Source organism: Microplitis demolitor, chromosome 2, assembly GCF_026212275.2.
Source record: "Microplitis demolitor isolate Queensland-Clemson2020A chromosome 2, iyMicDemo2.1a, whole genome shotgun sequence".
In the NCBI taxonomy this organism is placed as follows: Eukaryota; Metazoa; Arthropoda; class Insecta; order Hymenoptera; family Braconidae; genus Microplitis; species Microplitis demolitor.
This window is the reverse complement of record NC_068546.1, coordinates 36519-58533: the sequence shown is the minus strand read 5'-3', so window position 1 is coordinate 58533 and position 22015 is coordinate 36519. Positions and strand designations below refer to the sequence as shown.

The window sequence follows — 22015 nt, the reverse complement described above, 5'->3', positions numbered from 1 at the left end:
ATATTTTTGGTTAAAAAAAAAAAAAACATTATATTTAATTTCATCAACTTGACAGTTTTGGGGTTAAATTGTTTGTTTACAACCAAAGTCAAGATATTAAAACTTCAATATTCGTTTTTTTTTATTTGTTAATTTTGACTCCAGTAGATTTATGTGATTTTGATATACATCAGTTTTATAAACAAAAAAAAAGTTATTTAACCTTAAATAAATAAAATTTTTTTATGTCACCAAAAATATATAAAATTTAATAAATCTTGAACATTTTTTTTTGTTACAAAGTGGATTGTATACAAAATCGAGCACTAAATTTCATTAATTTTTCTGATATATTTAAATATTTTAAAAGAGGAACCATCGTAATCTTAAGTCTCTTGCTATTTATAAAAATAATTTTAAGCCGCCGTATTTATATATAGCAATTATTAATTATTTAAAATTGTCCTCTATGATCACAACTACGGTACTCTTCTTATAAACTTCTTGATGCTAAAAAATTTAATTTAAAAAAAAAAAAAAATTTAATTTATAAACTAATAATATTTCTTTTTTTTTTTTTTTATAAATTAATTACATAAATTTTTTATCATAAGAATTAATTAATTAATAGATACATCAAGTAATTTTTGGAAAGCAATATTGTTGTCTTACTTAAAATAGCTCGATTTAGTAAAATTGCTGCACGTAAATGTTCTACGTATCGATTTTAAAAATCACTTATCCCTCTCAGTATTTATAAATATTTATAATATATAAGTTTATTTAGTTTTTTGTTTTTTTATTTTTTTCATTTTTTTCCCGTTACAATGATGGTGGGCGCTATCATTTGTAAATATTTAACTTTATATTTAAATTTATATATATATATATATATATATATATATATATATATATATGTATGTATATATATATATATTTTTTTTATATTTGCTTATAAAATAAGCGGACACACAATTCTACAGTTCCAATGTAGACGGTTCCAGCTTTTCAAGTCTACATAATATTTATTATTTATTTTTATATTCATTAGTTATTTTTTTTTTTAAGTTATTTTTTGTTATCGGTAAATTTAAACTCAACGGGATGTAAATCTTAATCTTGATCGAAGCGTAATTTTACAGTTGGATGCACGATGATTGGTTTGCTTTCACGTTTAGAATATCGTCCATCCCTTTATACAAGATAATTCTTTCATACTTCCACTTGAAATACCACAAATTACAACTATCATTCTCTCTCAATCACTCCCTCTCTTCTCTATAATTATTTATTTATTTATTTATTACATATTTTTTCATAATCCTTGATATGTTTTAAATAAAAATGTTTTTTTATTAAATAAAACGTTGTAGCGTATCAGGAGTCCCGTTTATTCATAATTATATATATGAATAATACTTATTTATTGTCATTAGATCCCGAAATGATTATTTCTTAAAAATCAATCGGTATTTTTTTTGTTTTTAATTATTGTTATTAATATTATTATATATAAACGGTTTGCCCCAATAATTATTTCCAGAATTATATCAAGTTAAATTGTAATCAAGTTATTTATTAAATAACTTTACTATACAATTATTTAAATAATTTTAAATAAATTGTTTATGCTGATTGTTATTTAATACAATCTTATTATTGGAATTATTTATAAAGAAATAAAATATTATAAACTAAATTAATAAGAACAAAAGAGCACCCTCTAGCAATCATTTACTAGATTAACCATCACCGGGTTATAGTCAAGACCATATGACGCTTCTTATACCGAATTTCTATTTTTTATACACATAATGTATATATTTTTTATTTTCTGTTTATAATTACTTTTTTTTTGTTTTTTTTTTTTTTTTTTTTTTTTTTTCATGATAATATATACTCTTTCGTTCATAATCATATATATATATATATATATATATATATATATATATATATATATATATATATATATATATATATATATATGTATATATATATGTATATATATATGTATATATATATGTATATATATAAATAACTTTTATTCTCTTATTGAATATAAGTAAACGTGGGCAACTCGCTTTGATACCTGAAGTCTTGATATTTATTTATTTGTTAAAAGTCTCTTTCACAGGCTTTTCACAAACTGCACTTGTATTTAAGTTTATTTCAGTTGTTTTTTTTTTTTTTTAGTTTTTCATTAATTAACAGAGGACGATGCCGTCATTTAACCTCTGCTACTGTGGCTGTACTTGATTGTGTTGAAGTGATGGAGGTGGACCCTTTAATTTTATTATCATTAGTTGTCTATCACTATTATTATTATTTATATTTATTACTAAATCCTTTAAAGTTTATTTATTTATTTATTTATTTATTCATTTTTTTTTTTTTTTTTTTTTTTCATAGATTTTCGTATAGTTAAAATTTTTATAAGGATAATTAATTTAAAAATCCCAATACCAACCATGGGAACTAGAATTGCCAAGTAAATTTTTTCAAATTTGTAAATCAAAGCAAAATGAAAATAATTTAATAAATTATATAGTGTCTAATAACTACGAGCAGCTTAAAGACAATGAAAAACTTTAAAGGATAAATAATGAATTTTAATTGGGAATAAATCTTACGGGCATCGTCGAAAATGGTGGTTGTGAATGTGGATGTGGATGAGAATGTGGATGACCTATGTGAGCAGCAAGATGCCCAGGTAATTTAGGTCCATCTTCAGCTTTCTCTTCTTCTCTCCTTTTTAAACAAGCTGCTTTTGGGTTTAAATTTCGCTCTAGAATACAATAATCACGTCAATTAGATACCACTACTACTACTACTACTTTTAAAGTTATCAGATAAATTTATAAAACAAATACCTCTAACTTGTTGTTCAAGTGTCATTATTACTTCAACAGCCATATTAAGTATCCCCAGCTTTGTTTGTGGTTTGTCTGTTTTTAAATGTGTCATACACATCCTACCTAGTTCTTTCAGTGCCTCATTAATATCTCTGATACGTATCCTAAACAATTCAATCAATAAAATTAATTAAATAAATAATCGTTAGTCTGTATCAAAACAAATGAAAACAAAAAAAAAACAAAAAAAAATAATAATAATAGTAATAATAATAATTATAAATGTTAATCCAATTAAAATTGTCGGCAAACTCACAAGTTCAATATTAGTAATAAAAATACACGATTGATACATAGAATACGGGCCCATTAATTAAAAAAAATTAAAAAAGAAAAAAATAATAAATGATAAAATTAAAATCCTAAATTATTTTCCCTTTCTTACCTTTCCCGAGCATTGTTAGCCTGCCGTCTTTCTTTTTCTCTTTGGGCTTTAACATCAGGATCATCATCCTCGTCCTCGGCACTCGAACAACAGTTTTGCAATAACAATACTCGATTAATTACCTGATTTAACGTAACTTCAATCTTAAAACTATATTATTATTTTATTATTTTGAACAACTTTCGAGCTCCCAACAAAATTCTGTTATGATTTTATTTTTGAACACACGCAGGTGATATTTATTTAGAAAAAAAAACCTTTAAGGGCCGTATTCTTTGTACTGAATTCGTGATTTATTTATTTATTTGTAATGATAATAATAAAATTTATTTATTTACGAGTAATAAATAATTACACTCAAGTCACTTTTTAATATTTAAATAAATGTTACAATTAAATTATTAATTTTAAAATACTTTTCTCTGTTTACATCTGTAAATTTAATAGCCTGAAGTTTTTTTTTTTTTTTTTTTTTTTTTTTTTTTTTTTTTTTTTTTTCAATTTAATTGTTTTAATATTGAAGATTTAAGACCAATCACAAAATCTTAAAATCTTCAGTATTAAGACTTTGAACAATAAAATATATAATCATTATTATTATTATTAGTATTGATGACTTGTAGACTTGAGTGTAATTTTTGATTCCTTTAAATAAATAAAATCCTGAAAACTAAATACAATTCAAATTTGATGATCCTATGAAATAAAAGAAAAATAATAATTATTAAGCAAGCAAGTAAGTTATAATAATAACAATAATAATAATATTAATATTAATGTATATTGAAATAAATATAATAATAAGAAATGAATTGACGAATTCAGATCTAGAAATATAAATAAATATAAACAATAGAGTTGCCAACGATTTTATAAAATATTATTATTATTTATAATAATTGTAATGGAAGATTGCATTGTACTGCGTGTGTTCACTAACCTTTCGCGAACGTTGTTGGCTTGACGACGTTCTTTTTCGCGCACCGCTTTGGTGCCAGGATCATCGCAGTCTTCGTCGGCGCTCGAACAACGGTTGTTCAAAGACACAGCAAGTTAGTTTAATTTTGTCAATTATATTTTATACATATATCATATATCGCAAGATTAGAGAACAAAGGCAACAATTTTTCAGGCAATTCAAATGACATTTCATTTTTATATTTTATCTATTAATTGTTGTTGTTACCTTTGTCTAAAAACTCGTCGTATTAAAAAAATAAAAATAAAAATTTATATAAATACTTACTATCTGCGCGAACGTTTAGTTCCTTTTCCTTGAGAAGTTGAATTAACAGTAGCACCAGCAATAACTCCAGCTCCAATATCACTACTCGATGCTTTTGTTTCACCACCACTGCTATCTGGTGGATCTTTTCTCTTTTCTAGAGATATGTATTCTGCTGATTAATAATTTATGATTAATTATTATTATATTTATAAATATAAATAATTTGCTATATTAAAATAAAAATAGGGAAACGAAACAACACCATATTATCATAATAAATATTTTAAAATACTTAAACAAAGGATTTAAAGTTAAGTAAACAAAAGATGAAAATCAAGTCAATTACTAGTAGGAAGCTATACAACAAGTTCCTCCTGATATAGTTATATCTCCTTAAAAGATTACAGTGAACCAGGAGGCTAAACAGTAAGTATGTAACGATATAGAAAGAGAGAGAAAGAAAATTAGCTGTTGTGCGTTTCACCAAGAGAGAGTAAAAGATAAATCAGAGCTAGTTTGCTGCTGGTCGATTGTTCAGAGCATTCAGTAGTTTATCCCTCGGTTAAAAGGGTTCTCTGGGTAGTCAGAGTGCTTCAATGCTCCGAATGCCAAGACATCCCATACATGGTGTATTTTAAATGTTTAAATACGCGTAATGTTCTCATTGCCAGTAACTGAGGAAGGATATTTTAGACATTAGTTTGTGAAAATTTAACTTTGCTAACTTTTTAAATTCTAAGAGGAAAAGAGAAGAGAAGAAAAGAATCTTCTGTCGATTAATCTCAGTATTGCATTACATTGCCTTGGATATGCCGATTAAACTAGCGAGAGTAGATAATAAAGGCCAATGGAATGCTTACACGATAGCGGTTTGTCGTGTGATTTATCTAATATTTCCTTATCGGGCGAATACTAGAGAGAACACCTGGGAGCTCTGTTTGTTTTTTTTTTTTTTTTTTTTTTTTTTTTTTTTTTTTTTCTTTTTCTTATTATTCCCTTAGTGTCCATGGGAAAAAGTGATTGTTCAATGATGCGACCACAATAATAGAATATTTATATAGAGAAAGTATTTTAATATTTATAACAGCAAATCATTTATATTGTATCGGTTAAATGACTGGATAAATTTTATTTTCTGTGACAAAATAAACTAATTATTAAAATATCCATATATATTATCGCTGTGAAATTAAAAACATGATCGCTAAATTATTATTGTAAATATATTTATGGTATGAAACTGTTTTATCGAACATTAATAATTTATGGGAATATTAAAAATTTTGGAATAACAATAATCATGTTTATTTTGCCTGCAGGTTAAATTTAAACCATTAAAAATTATTATAAAAATTATAAAAATTATAAAAATTTAAGTGGATACTTACTTGCATTGGAAACAGGTAACCTTTCAATTTTAATAGATCCATCAGTGTCAGGCGTTGGTGCAAGACCTGGATATGTTCCTTGAGGTTGTGCGACCGTTACTGCAGGATGTGGACTCGACTAAAATATTTAATTTAATTTAATTATTTTAGAGTACACTAGAGGAAATAAATAAATAAATTTATTTCGAAGGTTAGTTAATTATTTTGTAATACTTACAAGATGATCTAATTGTGATGGAGATGTATGAGAATAAAGACCACCATGTGGACCTACAGGACCTAAATGAAGACTAAGCTGACTCTCAGCATGATTTCTCAGTACATTTATGGCATCATCCAGCCGTTCTTCCATCCGCGATCCCTGTACCAACAGAATACCCAAACATCGTCTCGATTACGCTGGTTCTGTATTTAGTTTGTTAACTTTTATATTATAATATAACATTAATACAATAATAATGATAATAATAATAATAATAATAATAATAATAATAATAATAATAATAATAATAATAATAGTTAATATACATTTGTACAGTAAAAAAAGTAAATATAAGCAAATTGATAATGCCTTGTGCATGAATGTTAGTCATGTTACAAAAAAATACAATGGCATAATATGTATCAGTTAATTTTTTAAATGTTATAGTTTATGTTATTAATAATTACAAAGTAATGAACAATGAGGTGAAATCGAATTAGGATTAAGGAAAAAAAAAAAAAAAAAAAAGAAAGAAAGAAAGAAAAAGAAATCAAATGAAAATCGGCAATCCTCACCTCGGCGTGGTCGCGAAGAAAGCCGATGGCATCGTCTAGCCTCTGTTGTTCGGGCGCCGGCTTTACACACAACACCAACGCAACAACAAAACCAAAAAAAAAACAAAAAAGAAAAAGAATAACAACCAAGTAAAATAAACACAACGTACACAAACAAAAAGAAATTATTAATATATATATATGATTATAATATTATTTATTAATTAACAATAAACGGTTTAATAAATATACGATGTAAATTTGAAACATGCTGGTATATGTGTATATACATATTTTTTTTAATTCATAATAAAGCTGACGCTTATTATTTTTTAAAACATTTAAGCTAGAATAGTGTTATATAATTAAATTTTTCAAGTACGTGTAATTAATAAAGGCTGATCCGATAAATAATAATAAATTTAATTTTTAACAATTTGGTGGTAAATGAAACTAATGGTGCGTGTGAATGACACTGAATGGTGAAACAATTAATTTTAATAATAATAATAATAATAATAATAATAATAATAATAAAAAAAAAAAAAAAAAGCCAATAAGTGTATAAGCTTGTTAGATAATAATGGAAAACTTACCATGTGAATGGTACCACGATTTGGATCTGCGGTAAAGTGGGGCGAGACTGGGGTAGCACCGGGCGCCCATCCTGGCGCTGGACCCGTTAATGGCGGCGGCGAACTCACTGGTGTCGATGGATTACTACTATAACTTGATACTGATTGGTCCGTTGGATAGATCTGTATAGATAAATGTATTTAAATACTAATAAATAATGATATTTTAAAATTTTTATAATATAAGATAAATAAAGAGGAATATGATTTACATACTCGTGTGCTTACTACAGATGCAAGTGTTTTTCCTAGACTATCAGCGGTGGGTGTTTGATTTTGTGGTGGATTATTGGCTGTTGGTGGTGCGGGTGCTGGTGCTCCGGGACTATGATTGTACTGTAACGACGCAGGGGATGGTGTACCAGTACCACCGGATGCAGCAACTGCTGCACTACCTCTAAAGGTTGACATTGGTGGTAATGAGGCCGCACTTGTCACCGTTGATCCAAGTATTGGTGCTGCTGGTTCACCGTTTGGTGATATTGCCGAATATGACTAAAAACATCAACATTTATAAAATAATTTAAAATACTTTTTTTATTTAATTTTTTGTACATTAACTGGTGGTAAGATTTAATTCAAGATTTACTTGGAAATATGACGACGTTCCACGAGTTTCAAGAAATATATATTTAAATAACTGTTAATTTATTTTAAATATTTTAGACAAGTGTTTAAATCAAGTGTCTACATTATTATGATTTTAGTAAATTCCTTTGATTTATTATTACCATACAAGTCTGCAGCTAATAAGTTAATAATTATATGTACATGAGTGATATATAATAATACTAGCTCAACATTATCATATTGATGTGAATTAATTACTACAAATGTTAGTTAAGTGATAGTTAGTTTGTGATAATATGCAAGGGATAATATTAGGGTGTAGTGGGTGATGGCTGATGGGTATCAGTGGATAGCGTAAATCAAATGGACGCTACGCGTGCACTTGACTAGAAACATATTATATTGTAGTGGTAGTGATAGTAGTAATAGTAGTAGTAGTAGTAGTAGTAGTAGTGCTAGTGCTAGTGCTACTGGTAGAAATTATGGAGGTGGAGAAGATGGAGGAGAATTTTGAAATCTATATATAGCGACCGTGACTCATTTGGTGTATATTCCGCCATCAGCGAGTGTTAACGAGTGTTAGCACTATCATCAGTGACTCCCAACCATCTTTCAATAGAATCCAAGCCAAATTAAACCTCCGTCTACCAAATCGAGTTTCATTTTTATTATTAAATATATATAAATATAATTATTGTTGTGTGTGCGTGTGTGTGTGTGAATTTATAAATCAACTTAAATAGGGGAATGTTTCTTTGAATTATTGACCTAGGACAGTTGGATAGTTTAAAAGATTTCGATACTTACCATGGGGTCGTGGGCTATGTGCATGGGGTAGGCAGGTTGTGTCAGGTGTGGTGGTGCGTATCCACTGTATGGTGGCTGGACTCCGCTACCATTCCATGGATCACCGGGACCCGTTCCCGCTGAATTTCCATCTGTAATTTTTTTCATAAAAATATATCAATGATTTACTTTTCGAGGTAACTTTTTATAAAGCTACTGACGGTATTTCTTTTTTTTTTTTTTTTTCAGCACGTGTCGGCACGTGTCATGTATATTTAATTATAATTTTAAAAATCCCAGTGTATATTTACAAACTGGTATAGTTAACTGATAGAGTAATTGGTACTATAGGTCTGTATGTGTTGGGCGTATGATAAACGAAAATAAAAAAAAAAAAAAAAAAAAAAAAAAGGAAACGACCACCGGGTGGTCGTAAAGCGAAGCGGCCGAGATGGACCATTATTTCAGTTGAAAACAACAGCAATAAGCTTTGAGAACGTATTTCTTGATACTTTGCTTTATGTAATTTCGTGCTTGGACTAGCTACACCATAGCTATACCAGCTATAGAGGACCCGGTTGTTCCTGTTCTGGTAAAACTAAGCCAAAGTATATTTTTTTTTTTTTTTTTTTTTTTTTTTTTTAACAGGCGTTCGTTCGATGTCTGATAAAACTTTTTCTCGCTTACTACTAAAATGAATGTACTCGGTGGTATCTTTTTTACTGAATTAATATTACTGATATTTACAACACTGTCTATTTTTTATTAGGATAATTTGAATTTTAAACTTACCGATATAGTAAGGCTCTGCGTAGAGAGTGGCAGCTTTTGGTGATGTGTACCTGGGTGAATCCTGACCAAATTCATCTGATCCATACTAAAAAATAAATTATAAAAAGAAACAAATGAATTATTATTTATTTCGAAAATAATTATTTTATTAAATTTAGATAATAATAATAATAGTACCATCTTATAATTAGCATAATCAGAATAACAAACAAACATATTTAATAAATGAAATAAAAATAGTATTAATTAGTATAATAAATAGTTGTGGTTATTTAATATTAATGATAATATGTATGGTAAATTATTCTAGAGTTTAAGACTTTTGTTATTCAGTCTTGCTGAGTGTATAGTATTAAAGTTTTCTTGTTCCCGGGATTTTGAAGCGAACGCGTACTACACCCCTAGTGTCTTGTTCTATTTCACTTGTTCACAAAATCTAGCTTTGTCTTTTCAATAGTTTTAGAGTAAGCACGTAAGTAGGTTCGTAGTAGTATAACACTACCAACACTAAGTCGCTTCAGGAAAAGTAAACTTGGTATGGGACTAACGCGAGGACGATGACGATGCCATTCGGGTGCGCAAGAGAATTTAACGGCTTCTCGGGGCCATGAAAGAATCGTCCAACTTATACTTGCTGGCGAGAATCCACTAAAATTCAGGGAGAAACTTGAGTTCGACAGTTTACCCTTTTGGAATTCAAAGTACTTTGTTCTTTTAGTCTTAGTCTTTCTTCAGTCACTATACTTTTAATGTCACTAGTTTATATATTCATTTTTATTCAAACTTTATCATCATTAACAAATCGATTAGTAATTTAACTGACATTATTATTATTATTATTATTATTATTATTATTAGTATAAAGTTTTATTGTTTTAATAAATAACCCGTATTGAAAATAAAGTTAAGACGCAACGCACGTGAATGAAGATCGAATACTGCCGCCATATTTTTGACGATACAAAGACGTTCACGCGCAAGACATTGTTCATTAAAGTGGGGGTAACTTCTTGACCAATAAGCTCCCAAGTAATGTACGATACAATGTAATCATCTTTTATATAATTAACTATTTGTGTGCATGTGTGTGTGTGTTGTATATATTGGTTTAATAAAGTCAAAAAAAGAATATTATCTTTTATCTGAATAAAAAAAAAATTTTAAAAGAAACAACTATGCTAACAAATTGTTACAATATTAAGTACTGGTGAACGATAAGCGTTAGCTGATGTTAATAAATCGTCATTGTAAATATGTAAAGAAAAATTGAATTTATAAAAAAAAAACTTAACGTTTTTAAGTAAATGATAGGTAATAGAGAGGAACCGCTTGCTTGTAGATATCTAGAGCTATTAATTCAAATGAATTACTAAGACATGAGAAGTGATCTAACATTTGGAGTGGCCGACAATCTCGTATCTAACATTTTGTCTTGTAATTCTGGGTTTAGTTCTCCATATACTCTATTTATTCTCTTTACTTAAAACTTATTGTAATTCTAATTCTCTCGATCGTCTACAGTCGCACTTAGTTGTAGTTATTTTACATCTATCGAGTATGCATTTCACTCGTACGCGGAAGTTGAGTAGATAAACGATTGCGCTGGTATTCAGTTGGTTGAGTGGTTATATATATATATATATATATATATATAAATATACTTGGATTGAAAATGAGTAGAAAAAAATCAGATAAACTAGTGTTTAGAATACAAGGGGAGTATGAAAGAATTCGGCCATGAGATAATGTACCCCAATGGGCTCTGTTGATAAAGTATTAAGTATAACCAGAATACTAGTCTATATATTATTATCAACAATGAGAACAAAGGAATAAACTATTTTTATTTAATTCTCTGTACTGGCAATTATTATTTTTCCCATTGTCCAGAGTCCAGTGTCACTATAATTATTTAATATATACATATATATTAAATATTAAATATTATAAGAAGAAAAACAATCAAAGGCATGAATACGTCAGAAGCTGGACCAATATTTTATATTTTATTTCCTTTTAGGAACAAAAGCGTGTAATAATAAAAATGTACAGCAGTGGATCAGAAATCTTAATATGTTCGCCGCCGATGTTCAGTATGCGTCAGCATTTTTTTCGCCAATATAAATGTCTTACATTGATTTAGTTATTTCTATAATACTTTACCAATTCAAATTCAACAAAATACAAGATCTTGATATGCTTTACAATAATATTAACAATCTACCTGAACAGAAAAATAAGAAAATCACCCTAATGATTAGTTCAAACACTTATAAAGCCTATTATTATTATTATTATTATTATTATTATTATTATGAGATCCAGGTGCCCTTAGCTAAGCTTTTAATTTTATTTCTATTTTAACCGTGAGAACCCTCATAGTTTAATGGTTTTAATAGTTTGCTTACTATCTTAACGATCTTTATTCCCAATGTCCTTTTTATAGGTGGACCGAATATTTTATTAAATGTATTGTAGTAATGATACATATCCACAAGACAGGACATGTCCGACAGGTGTTCGAGATACATGCGGGTACCTAAGTATATTCTGTAACCATTAGTGTCTTTATTTTTACAGCAATTAACCCCGTTGGGTATAGTTATTAAAAAAAAAAAACACATACCGCTCAAATTGTGTGTCCATTAACTGTACGTTATTTTAAACAAACTAACGAATAAACTATGTATATATTTATAAACACAAATTACTCAGTATAAGGTATTTTACATACTTCGTTTTATCCATATCCCAAAAATTTGTATATTGTAAAAAATAAAAAAAGAAATACATAATACAAAAGTATCTTTAGTTAATATTTATAATAAAGGAAATGGATGACGCGTGTTTAAGTCTAGCGTTTCCGTTTCTTTTATTTTTATTATACGATGGTGTTACTAATGTAATACATTAAGTGCTAAACTTACGATCCCAACTATATGGTAAATATATATATGTATATATATATATATATACCTTGGATAATAATTATGTTAATGTAATTATACATCAATGTATATTTAATAAAAAATAAATTTATATAGATGGCGATTATAATTATTATGATAATAATGATATTTGATAAGTTAAAAGTAAATTTAAAAAAACTAATAATAATCTATATTGTTTTAAGATATTGAATTTCGTTGAGACAGTCGATAATTTTTCATCTTGCTCTTGTGTGTTCTTTTTCATGGTAAACTTAAAACTAAAGTTATAGTAATCAAAACATTGATGATGCTATAGGTTTAACGGTTTATAAATGTTTTCAAAACAAATGCCAGCTAAATCGTCATAGCTCAACAATATTTCAACTTTTTTTAATATCAATGATATTCTATACGCCACTGGATCCTGTTATTGCTGACATATATGCTCATTATAAAGATTATAATTATAATTATAATTATAGACAGTGTTAAAGTAGTGTTGACCCAACTCAAGGCGAGCTGTTTGTTAAAACAAAGAGATTAAGTACCTAAAATATTTTTATAAAAATAGCAATAAAAGTTAATTTTAGATAAAACTCATCGACTTTTTGCAGATGATGACTCATCGCACTGATCACACAGATCGCACGATCAGCTGAGATTTTAGGTTTTTGAGAGAGGAGCTCTTCAGCTTTGCGGTCAGTGGCATCGGAAGGAAGCGCCGGAAGCTCAACAATTTATAATAGAGAAAAAATAAAAACTATACATAGTTTTATAATTTATTTTGTTTATATTTCTTGGGTATTTCATTGTGCATGTCACGATGCATCCAGGTGTGCATATACAATTCTGTTTGTGTCGACGTTGATCGGGCGTATAAATGTCATCGCCTACATTATTTATCAGATCGTTTGGTTGTTGTATATTTCATATATATATATATATATATATATATATATATATATATATATAGATAAATATGAATGAATGAATAAGTGAGTGAGTGAGTGAACGATTGAACCTTTCAGTCACATATCCACGTAAATGTGTGGCTACATAACCCGACAATTAGCGAGCAATAATCTACGTGATCAGTATGACAATGATACAAATTAATTTGTTGATCAGATGACATTTATAAACGATCATTTAGAGTTTTAGGTGTGTCGTATTAGGAATAAATGTTATTATTATTATTATTATTATTATTATTATTATTATTAATTTATAGCTTATACTTAAATTTTATATTGATGAAATAGATGGTATGTTGTAATTTAAACAACTTTTTTCTTATAAACCTGGCATTCATGAATTTCATAATTATAATAACTCGCGTTTAACTAAATAATAAGATTTTGATCTCTGTTCTGTATATAATTGTCATGTCATGGATCAATTATCTCGTGATGGAACGTAAAAATAATTTTAATTATTATTAAAAATAATGGTGTGCATCATCATCGTGTAAGATTAAAAAAATAAATAACCGCGCACGGTAAAGAATTCCTGTTTTAGTTTTAAATTCTGAGATTGCTAGCTGGGCGTTTATTAGTCTTCTGCTTTGAGACTTTATCTTAGAGAGAGGGCTGGGCATTTTCCTGGATTTATTATATTCCTAATAGCCTTAATTGGTGCAATTACTGGCGAAGGACTCGGACTTGGACTCGGACTTGACTCGACCCGACGACGTTCTACCTTCTCTTCTGCTTTCAAACAAACTATACTATTTCTTTTATATATTCTTCAACTACATTCTGTCTTTTTATCAATTTAAACTGGACATTAACCACTTTTTATGTCAACCTTTTGTTTAATTATCTCAACAATTTATGGATTTAAAAAATCGTTATTATATAAATGACATCCCGGATACATATAGCCACACCCAGTCATCATATTTAACAGTAGCCTACTAGGCTTAGCGACCTGCTAATACAACTGTTCAACATTTAACTTATTTTTAATTATTTTATTTAAACTTGTACTTGGACTTTTTATAAACTTGATTCTTTTTGTTATTTCTTGTGCTGGTGAGTTTAAAAAATTAAAATTATTTTATGGCAGAGATTAAATAAATGTGAATAAGAGTTTTTTAAAACCACTAACTGAACTTGTTTTGACAATCCCTTAATAATTCACACAAATTAAATTTAATATTGATTAAATTATATATATAGCTTTAGATTTTTATTTTTTGAAAATCTCCGAGTTATTCTGACCCAGCAGTTTATATTTTTCACTTTATTCTCGGCACGTAGACACTTAATTTAATTAGTATGTAGCATGGTGTTTGGGTGTTAGATGAAACTTGCAGTTGCATACAAAATCTTAAATATATACTCTAAGAAAACAATAATCATTGATAAATAAATAAATAAATAAATAAATAATTTATTTCACGTGTTAAATTAATATATTTTTCAACTGATTTAATTTAAAAATTTTGTAATTTTAAATAAAATTATTTACCCCACTTTCTTGACCGCCACACTGCTGTTTCCAATAGTGCGGGGAAGGTGCTCCAGAATTATTTAAAGCACGAGGACTCGGAGTTGTTCTACATGATTTTGTGTTTGATATATACTCACGCGTAATGTTATTATAAAAATTATTCAAGTCTTTAAATTCATTTGAACTATTTGATTTAATGTTATCGATTCTAAAATCACAAAGCTTAAAATTCTGTTGATTCATTTTTAAATCAGGATTATGTTTAAAGCTTCTATTCATGTTTTATGCCTATACCAATTAATTACACCAGTAAGCAAGACAATGACTGGTCTTGAATGAATAATAAATAAAATAAAAAAACATTATAGAGAGTTGTATTTAAATGTAAGCATTCAGCTTTCCCAGTCTTTTGAGCTTAGGAATGCGTCAGCACGAACGTGGCACGAGCGATCAAATGAATTATTGCTTGTTATTTGCTGTTATTTGCTATTACTGCTGCAGTTACTGCTGTTACTACTGCTGCAATACATTTGACAATCAATTGATTGCATTAGTGTGCATTGCTGCCTTGACACGATTATAGTTGCCAGTACTGACCGATCTCTAGTGTCTTCAGAGTAACTTCACATACTAAACCCTTTTTTTTATTTTTTCATTTTAAATTTTTATTAATCGTAGCACAATATTATAAATTAATTTTATAAATAAAACTTGTAACTATCAGCTAACTAAAGATAAAACAAATAAAGCTATTGAACAATTATCACAGAAAACATTGGACGCATTAGTTGACAAGTTAACAAATTAGAAGGTAAAACGGGCAGCTTGCTTGTCGCTGCTGGTAGTACTGAGGCGACTGATTTTGTTACTCGGATACTTGGCTTTGGCTAACTCACAACTCTCAGAGAAAAGGAGGCTGCTGATGCTTGTTGGGGTCCAACTAACGCGTTTTATCCCCACCAATTTCTTCTCTCTCTCTTTTTATTTTTTCTTTTTATATCAATGCTTGCTCACAGATTCATCTGAGACGTCTACAGCTACAATCTTAAACTACACAATCATCTAATGTATAATATCATCTGACTACAGTACAAGACAAAGACATTTTCTTATTGCGGAGCTTAATAATTATTATTTTACAATATAAATTATAATAAATACATTTATGATAATAAACAATTTCTGGCTATTACCAGACGTAAATTGATACTTGGTCAAATCTATAAACATCATAAGCCTTAGTGCAAAAAATATTTTTTATTGTGTTTCTCTTAACTTGTGTGTGTGTGTGTGTTTTTTATTTATTTTGCCAGTATACGAAAAAAAAATAAAATAAAATAGACTAAAAAAATACAACATACAGACATTAAGCTAAAGAGAAAAAAAATAGTGGATTATGTGTATTTGTACTTAAGCTTCGGCATTTCCGTGATGTGCCTTTAGAACCGGGCGTTTTGTTTGAAGTTGGGGTCGTTAAGTAAACACTAGCATTGCGCGTAAGACTTTACCGAGTTGAGTTGAGTTAAGTTGAGTTGAGGATTTTCGAGGACGGAAGCGTGAGAGCCCTTCATTCTACAATCTACATCAACACTACTTGACAATAACACACTAAAAAATATCGTGTGGATCAATTTAACCAAGGCAATTGATAATTCAGACGATGAAAAACATAAAAAAAAAAAAAGAAAAAAAAAATTGTGCAACAGGTCGTACCGTAAAATGACGACGCACGTGCTCAAGACATATTGGCGTGAGGGTTTCGCAAGTCCTTTTAGGATTCGTGAATCACCTTATATTTGTCAATAACAGAAACGCTTTGGTCCTTAATACTAAAGGGATTATATACTCCAAAGCATGGAACCACTTGGTTCAGAATTTCATTTGAGAGGTATAAACGGTATAAACTAATACTTGAAAGCTATAGTCACAAAGGACTAGTCCATGTTATCCTATATATATATATATATATATATATATATATATATATACTGTAGATGTAGTTTCGTTTACTTGTGTATGAGACGCCCACTGTTGAGGTAGAGAACGTCCAAGACTCGCCGGTGAAGGTGTATAACACTGAACATTAAAGAGAGAAGGCATTTATGTCTGAGAAGGATGAGAATAAACTAGCCACCAAGGAGACAAACTGGCCAGACTGCCTGTCGCCGTTCACGTAACACTGCACCCATCGAGTGAGAGAGAAAGCCATTTGATAGCTAGTCTAATCGATTTACCTTAAGATGAAGAGAGATATCCGATGTAGTAACATTATATATTATATCTTAACAATTTGTTACTCAACTAAAATAATTATTATTTTTTGGAATTTATATTTAACACAAATTTCTAACATAATTAAAATCCCTTTGTAACTATATATTTATATATAAAATATGCTGTTGTGTGCATCGCTAATTAATAAATATACTCTTGTTATTTAAAGTATTAGCCAAGATTAGCGAGTATTAGCGATGATGGTCAATCAAAAAAAAAATAACTATGGTTCAACAGTCTCAATTCTATGAATAGAAGAATTAAACCGGCACACTATAATTTTCTTCAGAGTATACAATTTAATTAAATGATATAAGTACATACTTAAGACGACAATCAATTATGAGAATAATTGATAATTGTTAAAGTTATAAATTAGGGTTATAATATGTGTCGTATTTGTATGAGCCAGAATAATAAAAATAACCTTAAATTTGTGTTGCGATGCTAACAAAATATCGGGTACACAATGATATTTACGCAATTTTTCAGGTAAAATTTTATTATATGACCGGACAATGTGAGAATGGGGAATGAAATATTCGCCGGGACATTTAAACTGGTGTGTCATGCATCACACGCTTTTGTTTTATACATCCATGGACGTATGGGACGTATGGAACGCACATAGATGGCGCGTAATCTCATGCGTCCAAACGGCGGCCATTGTATTATTCTCTAGTTTTGTCGCTGGTGGACAGAGCATTTCGTTTGACACTTTTATCACTAGCCTTTTTCAAACAATACTAACCTGTCACACTGTTACCCTTTATTCAATATTTTCTCTCTTGTTTGCTATCTTTTGTTCTCTTTAGATTATCGATATAAACCGTTAATATTACATACAATATACATACATTGCTAAATTATTATACTGCTACCTACAAATATATATACATAATTTAAGCTCATCGACCTTGATATAATACCGCAGTAATTATAATCGTTGGACTTTGATAGAAGATATTCCCATAATCCATGTCTCTTTTATTGTAAAATATCTTTTGTTATTAATATTTTGCATAGATATATATTATATGTTTATAAGCCCTTTTACTCATTCAAGGACGATTGCGAGTTGATGAAACAACTCACACGCGAGTAATACAACAACAACAACAATAACAACACTACTACTATAAACATATCAGAATAGAGAGAGAGAGAGAGAGAGAGAGAGAGAGAGAGAGAGAGACTGGTCCGACGACTTATAATCTCCAGTTTTTCCCAAAGCAGGCAACAAGCCATCCCGCCATTTTCGTACATCTTGACAACGGCTAATATGGCACTCGAACGATCCGATGAATTTTTCATCGGATACATAAGACTAACGACCCTGAAATGTGTATAACCGCATCTCTCGAGAGGAACAAGAGATTATGTTACTTTTTTTATCCGGTTTATACGTATATATATATATATATATATATATATATATATATATATATATATATATATATACCAACACTAATGTTATCTGCTTTTTCTTGATCGTTTTCATCAATCTTTTTCTCAATTCTTCTTTTGTACTTCTTCAAGTCATATGATGTTATATCAAGTAAAGAGTAAGACGAGTTGATGAAAAACGTTTTAATTGGTTTTACTTCAAGGTTAAATTGCGGTTTTATAAGAAAAATAACAACAACAGTAGTTGCAATTTTGGAAAAATGAATGACGAAGCAGTCTATAATAACCTCGAAATTTATTCTCACGGAACATATTATCCATCTGACCTCGAAATATTCAAACCATTTAGGGATTTTAAATAAATCCTCATTATTATTTTTATTATGTGTACCTTGAAAATATGATCTGCTCTTGTATGACTAATGAAATTCATTATTTTCATCATTATTATAAACAATGTATCATCTTCTAAACTGAGAATATCATCTACATAAATTGTTTGATCGTCATTCAACACCTTAAGTGACATCATTATGCACCATAAAACTCAAAGTACAAAAAAAAAAAATCTCATCATTTTAAGATGTCTGCAACAAAGAATTAATTGTTGATGATGTTGCATTCTTGATACACTTGATTCACGATATCAAACATAACTTATATATTTCACAATAATATTGTATATCACTTTCATAAAAAGAAAAAAAAAATGACTTAATTATAAAAAGATTTTTTTTTTATTTATTAAATTAAATGAGAGCTACGGTTATAATTGGAAGCAATTAATAAATTTATTGCGACAGACAACATGACCTTTTCTTTTCTACTTTCTCATTTCTTCTTTATCACTTCTGCATATTATAGTATTCTCATCCCTCTTCCCAGGACTATATCTCACCGTTTTTTACCCGGTATAATGTCCGTCCATTTTATCAAAGGGGATGAATCGTTGGGTTTCTGCATCTAGAGGGCGGTGAGTTGTACCAACTTTAGACACATTAAAAATTTAATAACGCGCTTGGTTCACCTCATGCTATAGCTACTAAACTCGGGTTCTCGTTTCGACAAAAGTTGTTACAGCCATCGAGGGATCTTTTAAATACAGAGCCAGAAATAAAGCCCCGATCTATACCCTTTTATTCAGGCATTATACTCACTGGTTATCATCATAAAATTGTTTTGTTTAAAATTAACACGAATCCCCTTTTAATTCTAGCAATCATTAAAATTACTCTAAACCTATAATTATAATGTTATTTATTCTTAATAGAAATGGAGAATCGTTGAAACTGAGAATAAAGTAAAACATAGTTGAATTAATAAATAATAAATACAATTATATAGACTATAAATATGGTTAAACTTTCAGATGATGACTATTTTTCTCCCTTTTCTCTTCTCAGTCTATATATTTATGTAATACATATGATATGACCGACGTTTTAGTATTTTGGTCTCTCATTTATAACATAATTTTCGTTTATAGTTTTATCTCTCTTCATTTTCTCACATCCGGTATATTATACAATTAAAGTGCTATAAATTTTTCTTTTTTGTTGATCTTACGAGTTTTATAGCTGTCCAATGTTGGATGCATCAATAAACGTATACGTTTATAAACCTTGGGCTAGTATTGGTCAATTCTACCATATAGATCAACAAAAATAATATCAAATGCAGCATAATATATACTCACTAGTGAAAACCATTACTACTGATATTATTTATATTATACTGAATGCTGAAAATGATTTATTAATTCAAAATTTATCTAAACAAAAACAAACTTTTTACCTTGACATTATTTATCTAAGATGTTATTTTAAATGTATTTTTATTTACAATTCACTACTATTGAGTTTAATTAAAATTATATAAAACAAAGAAAAAATAGTTGTAGTAGTAATAGTATTAGTATTAGTATTAGTATTAGTATTAGTATTAGTATTAGTATTAGTATTAGCAGGGTAGTTAGTAGTGTGAGTGTTGCGGTAAATATTTTTGTAGATGCTTGAAAAAATAAAATAGTATAACGACGCGTATAGTACTAGAATCCCCAACAAGAAGGGATAAAGACGATAGTATGGGTTAGTCGGACATTTTGAGTAGGGTGAGTTGTGTTGAGGGTGTAACAACTCCCCATCCACACCAAACACTAAGAGAGAGTATACTGTACACAGAGCGTTGTAACGTCCCACTGTCAGAAAGGCCCTTCCGCGCGTAGAGGGTATGCCCTATGATTTGTAGCTGCGTTATAATGCCTCAACTATACCACCCCCCAGTGTATCACCCTCTCCTTTTCACCCTCCAAATACACACACTGTCGCATTATAACGGCTCTGTCTTATCCGACCAAGAATATATATAGCATTGTTCACTGTTCAGTGTGATTGTGTGGATGTGTGTGAATCCGTCGCACTTGCTGGCAATGCCGCATAGAATTATGTCGCTCACCCCCGTGACCGCTGTCCAAAAGGGGTGTCCGTTAGTCTGTTGCTATTACAATTGTAAACTTCCGATTGTTAAGTGGCTCATTTTGCCGTATAGCTGGAGAAAAAAAAAAAAAAAAAAAAAAAAAAATAGAATAGCTTTTGTATTTCAGTGAATGATGGAAATAATGAAGAAAAATAATCTTTAGTCGCGAATTAGAAATGGTAGTACACGCCTTAGCATCATGTATCCTATACATCCCTTTGTGTTACTTTGGCGGTGAATTTCGACAAGGGCGTGGTACGGACTCTGACGACGACGCTCGACGTATGTGATCCGTGCGAAAGATTGCTTCTCGGCAAACTGAACCAGTAGGGAAAATGGAAAAGGGACGAGACAAGGTTCAGGGTAGTTTCACTTTTAGTTGTATTAGCGGGGTGAGTGAGTGAGTATATGTATGTCTGTGTAGATTTATCCCTTTTTGTCAAAGCTCTGCCCGAGGGTTCCTTGCGTCACCTACGCATTAAGCGTTTCAATTATTTGATCGGCCGATAGAATTATACGCGTCGGGGCGGATTTGTTGCGCGAGTCTAAAAATAAAAAGAGTAAGTGATTTTTTTCTTTTTTCATCTTATTATTCTCTTGTTGGCGAAAAGGGGAGATTACAATAGGTAACCATGATGCCCCCATGGCGAAGATTATACAGGGATGAAAATTATCCTGTTTTTTCGTATGCAACAAATTTGATCAGATAAACATATTTCATTGTTTGATATGCTTTAGAGATCACAAAAGTTATATATGATGCTCTGTTATGTTTTATAAGATATACAAATTGCTATCAATTTGTCATTTGATATCCATGAATAAAGAAACAAAAAAAAAAACCATCGAGATTTAAAAATTTATTAAGTATAACCAACAAATTCTGCATTATCATTCTTACAGAATGGGCAGCTTGATTAAATTACAATGTTAAACTTGTTGATTTTAAATAATTAAAAATCTAATCATAATTATATGGAACGACATTTCTTTCATTATATTTTTTTAAGTAAACGTTAATAAAATTTGTTAGAACAAATTCAA

At 29.2% G+C, this 22015-nt stretch overlaps 1 protein-coding gene across 13 annotated transcripts in view; it reads right to left on the bottom strand.

Annotated features, from left to right (window-relative positions):
* Positions 1-2060: 2060 nt before the first annotated feature.
* Positions 2061-22015, bottom strand: part of LOC103578529 (transcription factor 12) — a 52559-nt gene continuing 32604 nt past the window's right edge. For 2 of the 13 annotated variants that reach the window (XM_053742900.1, XM_053742911.1), the window contains 12 exons: positions 9432-9516; positions 8661-8791; positions 7500-7778; positions 7245-7406; positions 6671-6729; positions 6110-6263; positions 5893-6010; positions 4523-4676; positions 4217-4306; positions 2850-2995; positions 2610-2764; positions 2061-2261 (listed from right to left, as the gene is read on the bottom strand). In XM_053742900.1, the coding sequence (XP_053598875.1) occupies positions 2217-2261; positions 2610-2764; positions 2850-2995; positions 4217-4306; positions 4523-4676; positions 5893-6010; positions 6110-6263; positions 6671-6729; positions 7245-7406; positions 7500-7778; positions 8661-8791; positions 9432-9516 (1578 nt within the window). In that variant the 3' untranslated portion in view covers positions 2061-2216. Of the gene's footprint in view, positions 2262-2609; positions 2765-2849; positions 2996-3276; positions 3367-4216; positions 4307-4522; positions 4677-5892; positions 6011-6109; positions 6265-6669; positions 6730-7244; positions 7407-7499; positions 7779-8660; positions 8792-9431; positions 9517-14833; positions 15665-22015 lie in introns of those variants that run through there. The other 11 variants (XM_053742909.1, XM_053742910.1, XM_053742902.1 and 8 more) reach the window with 11 other exon arrangements.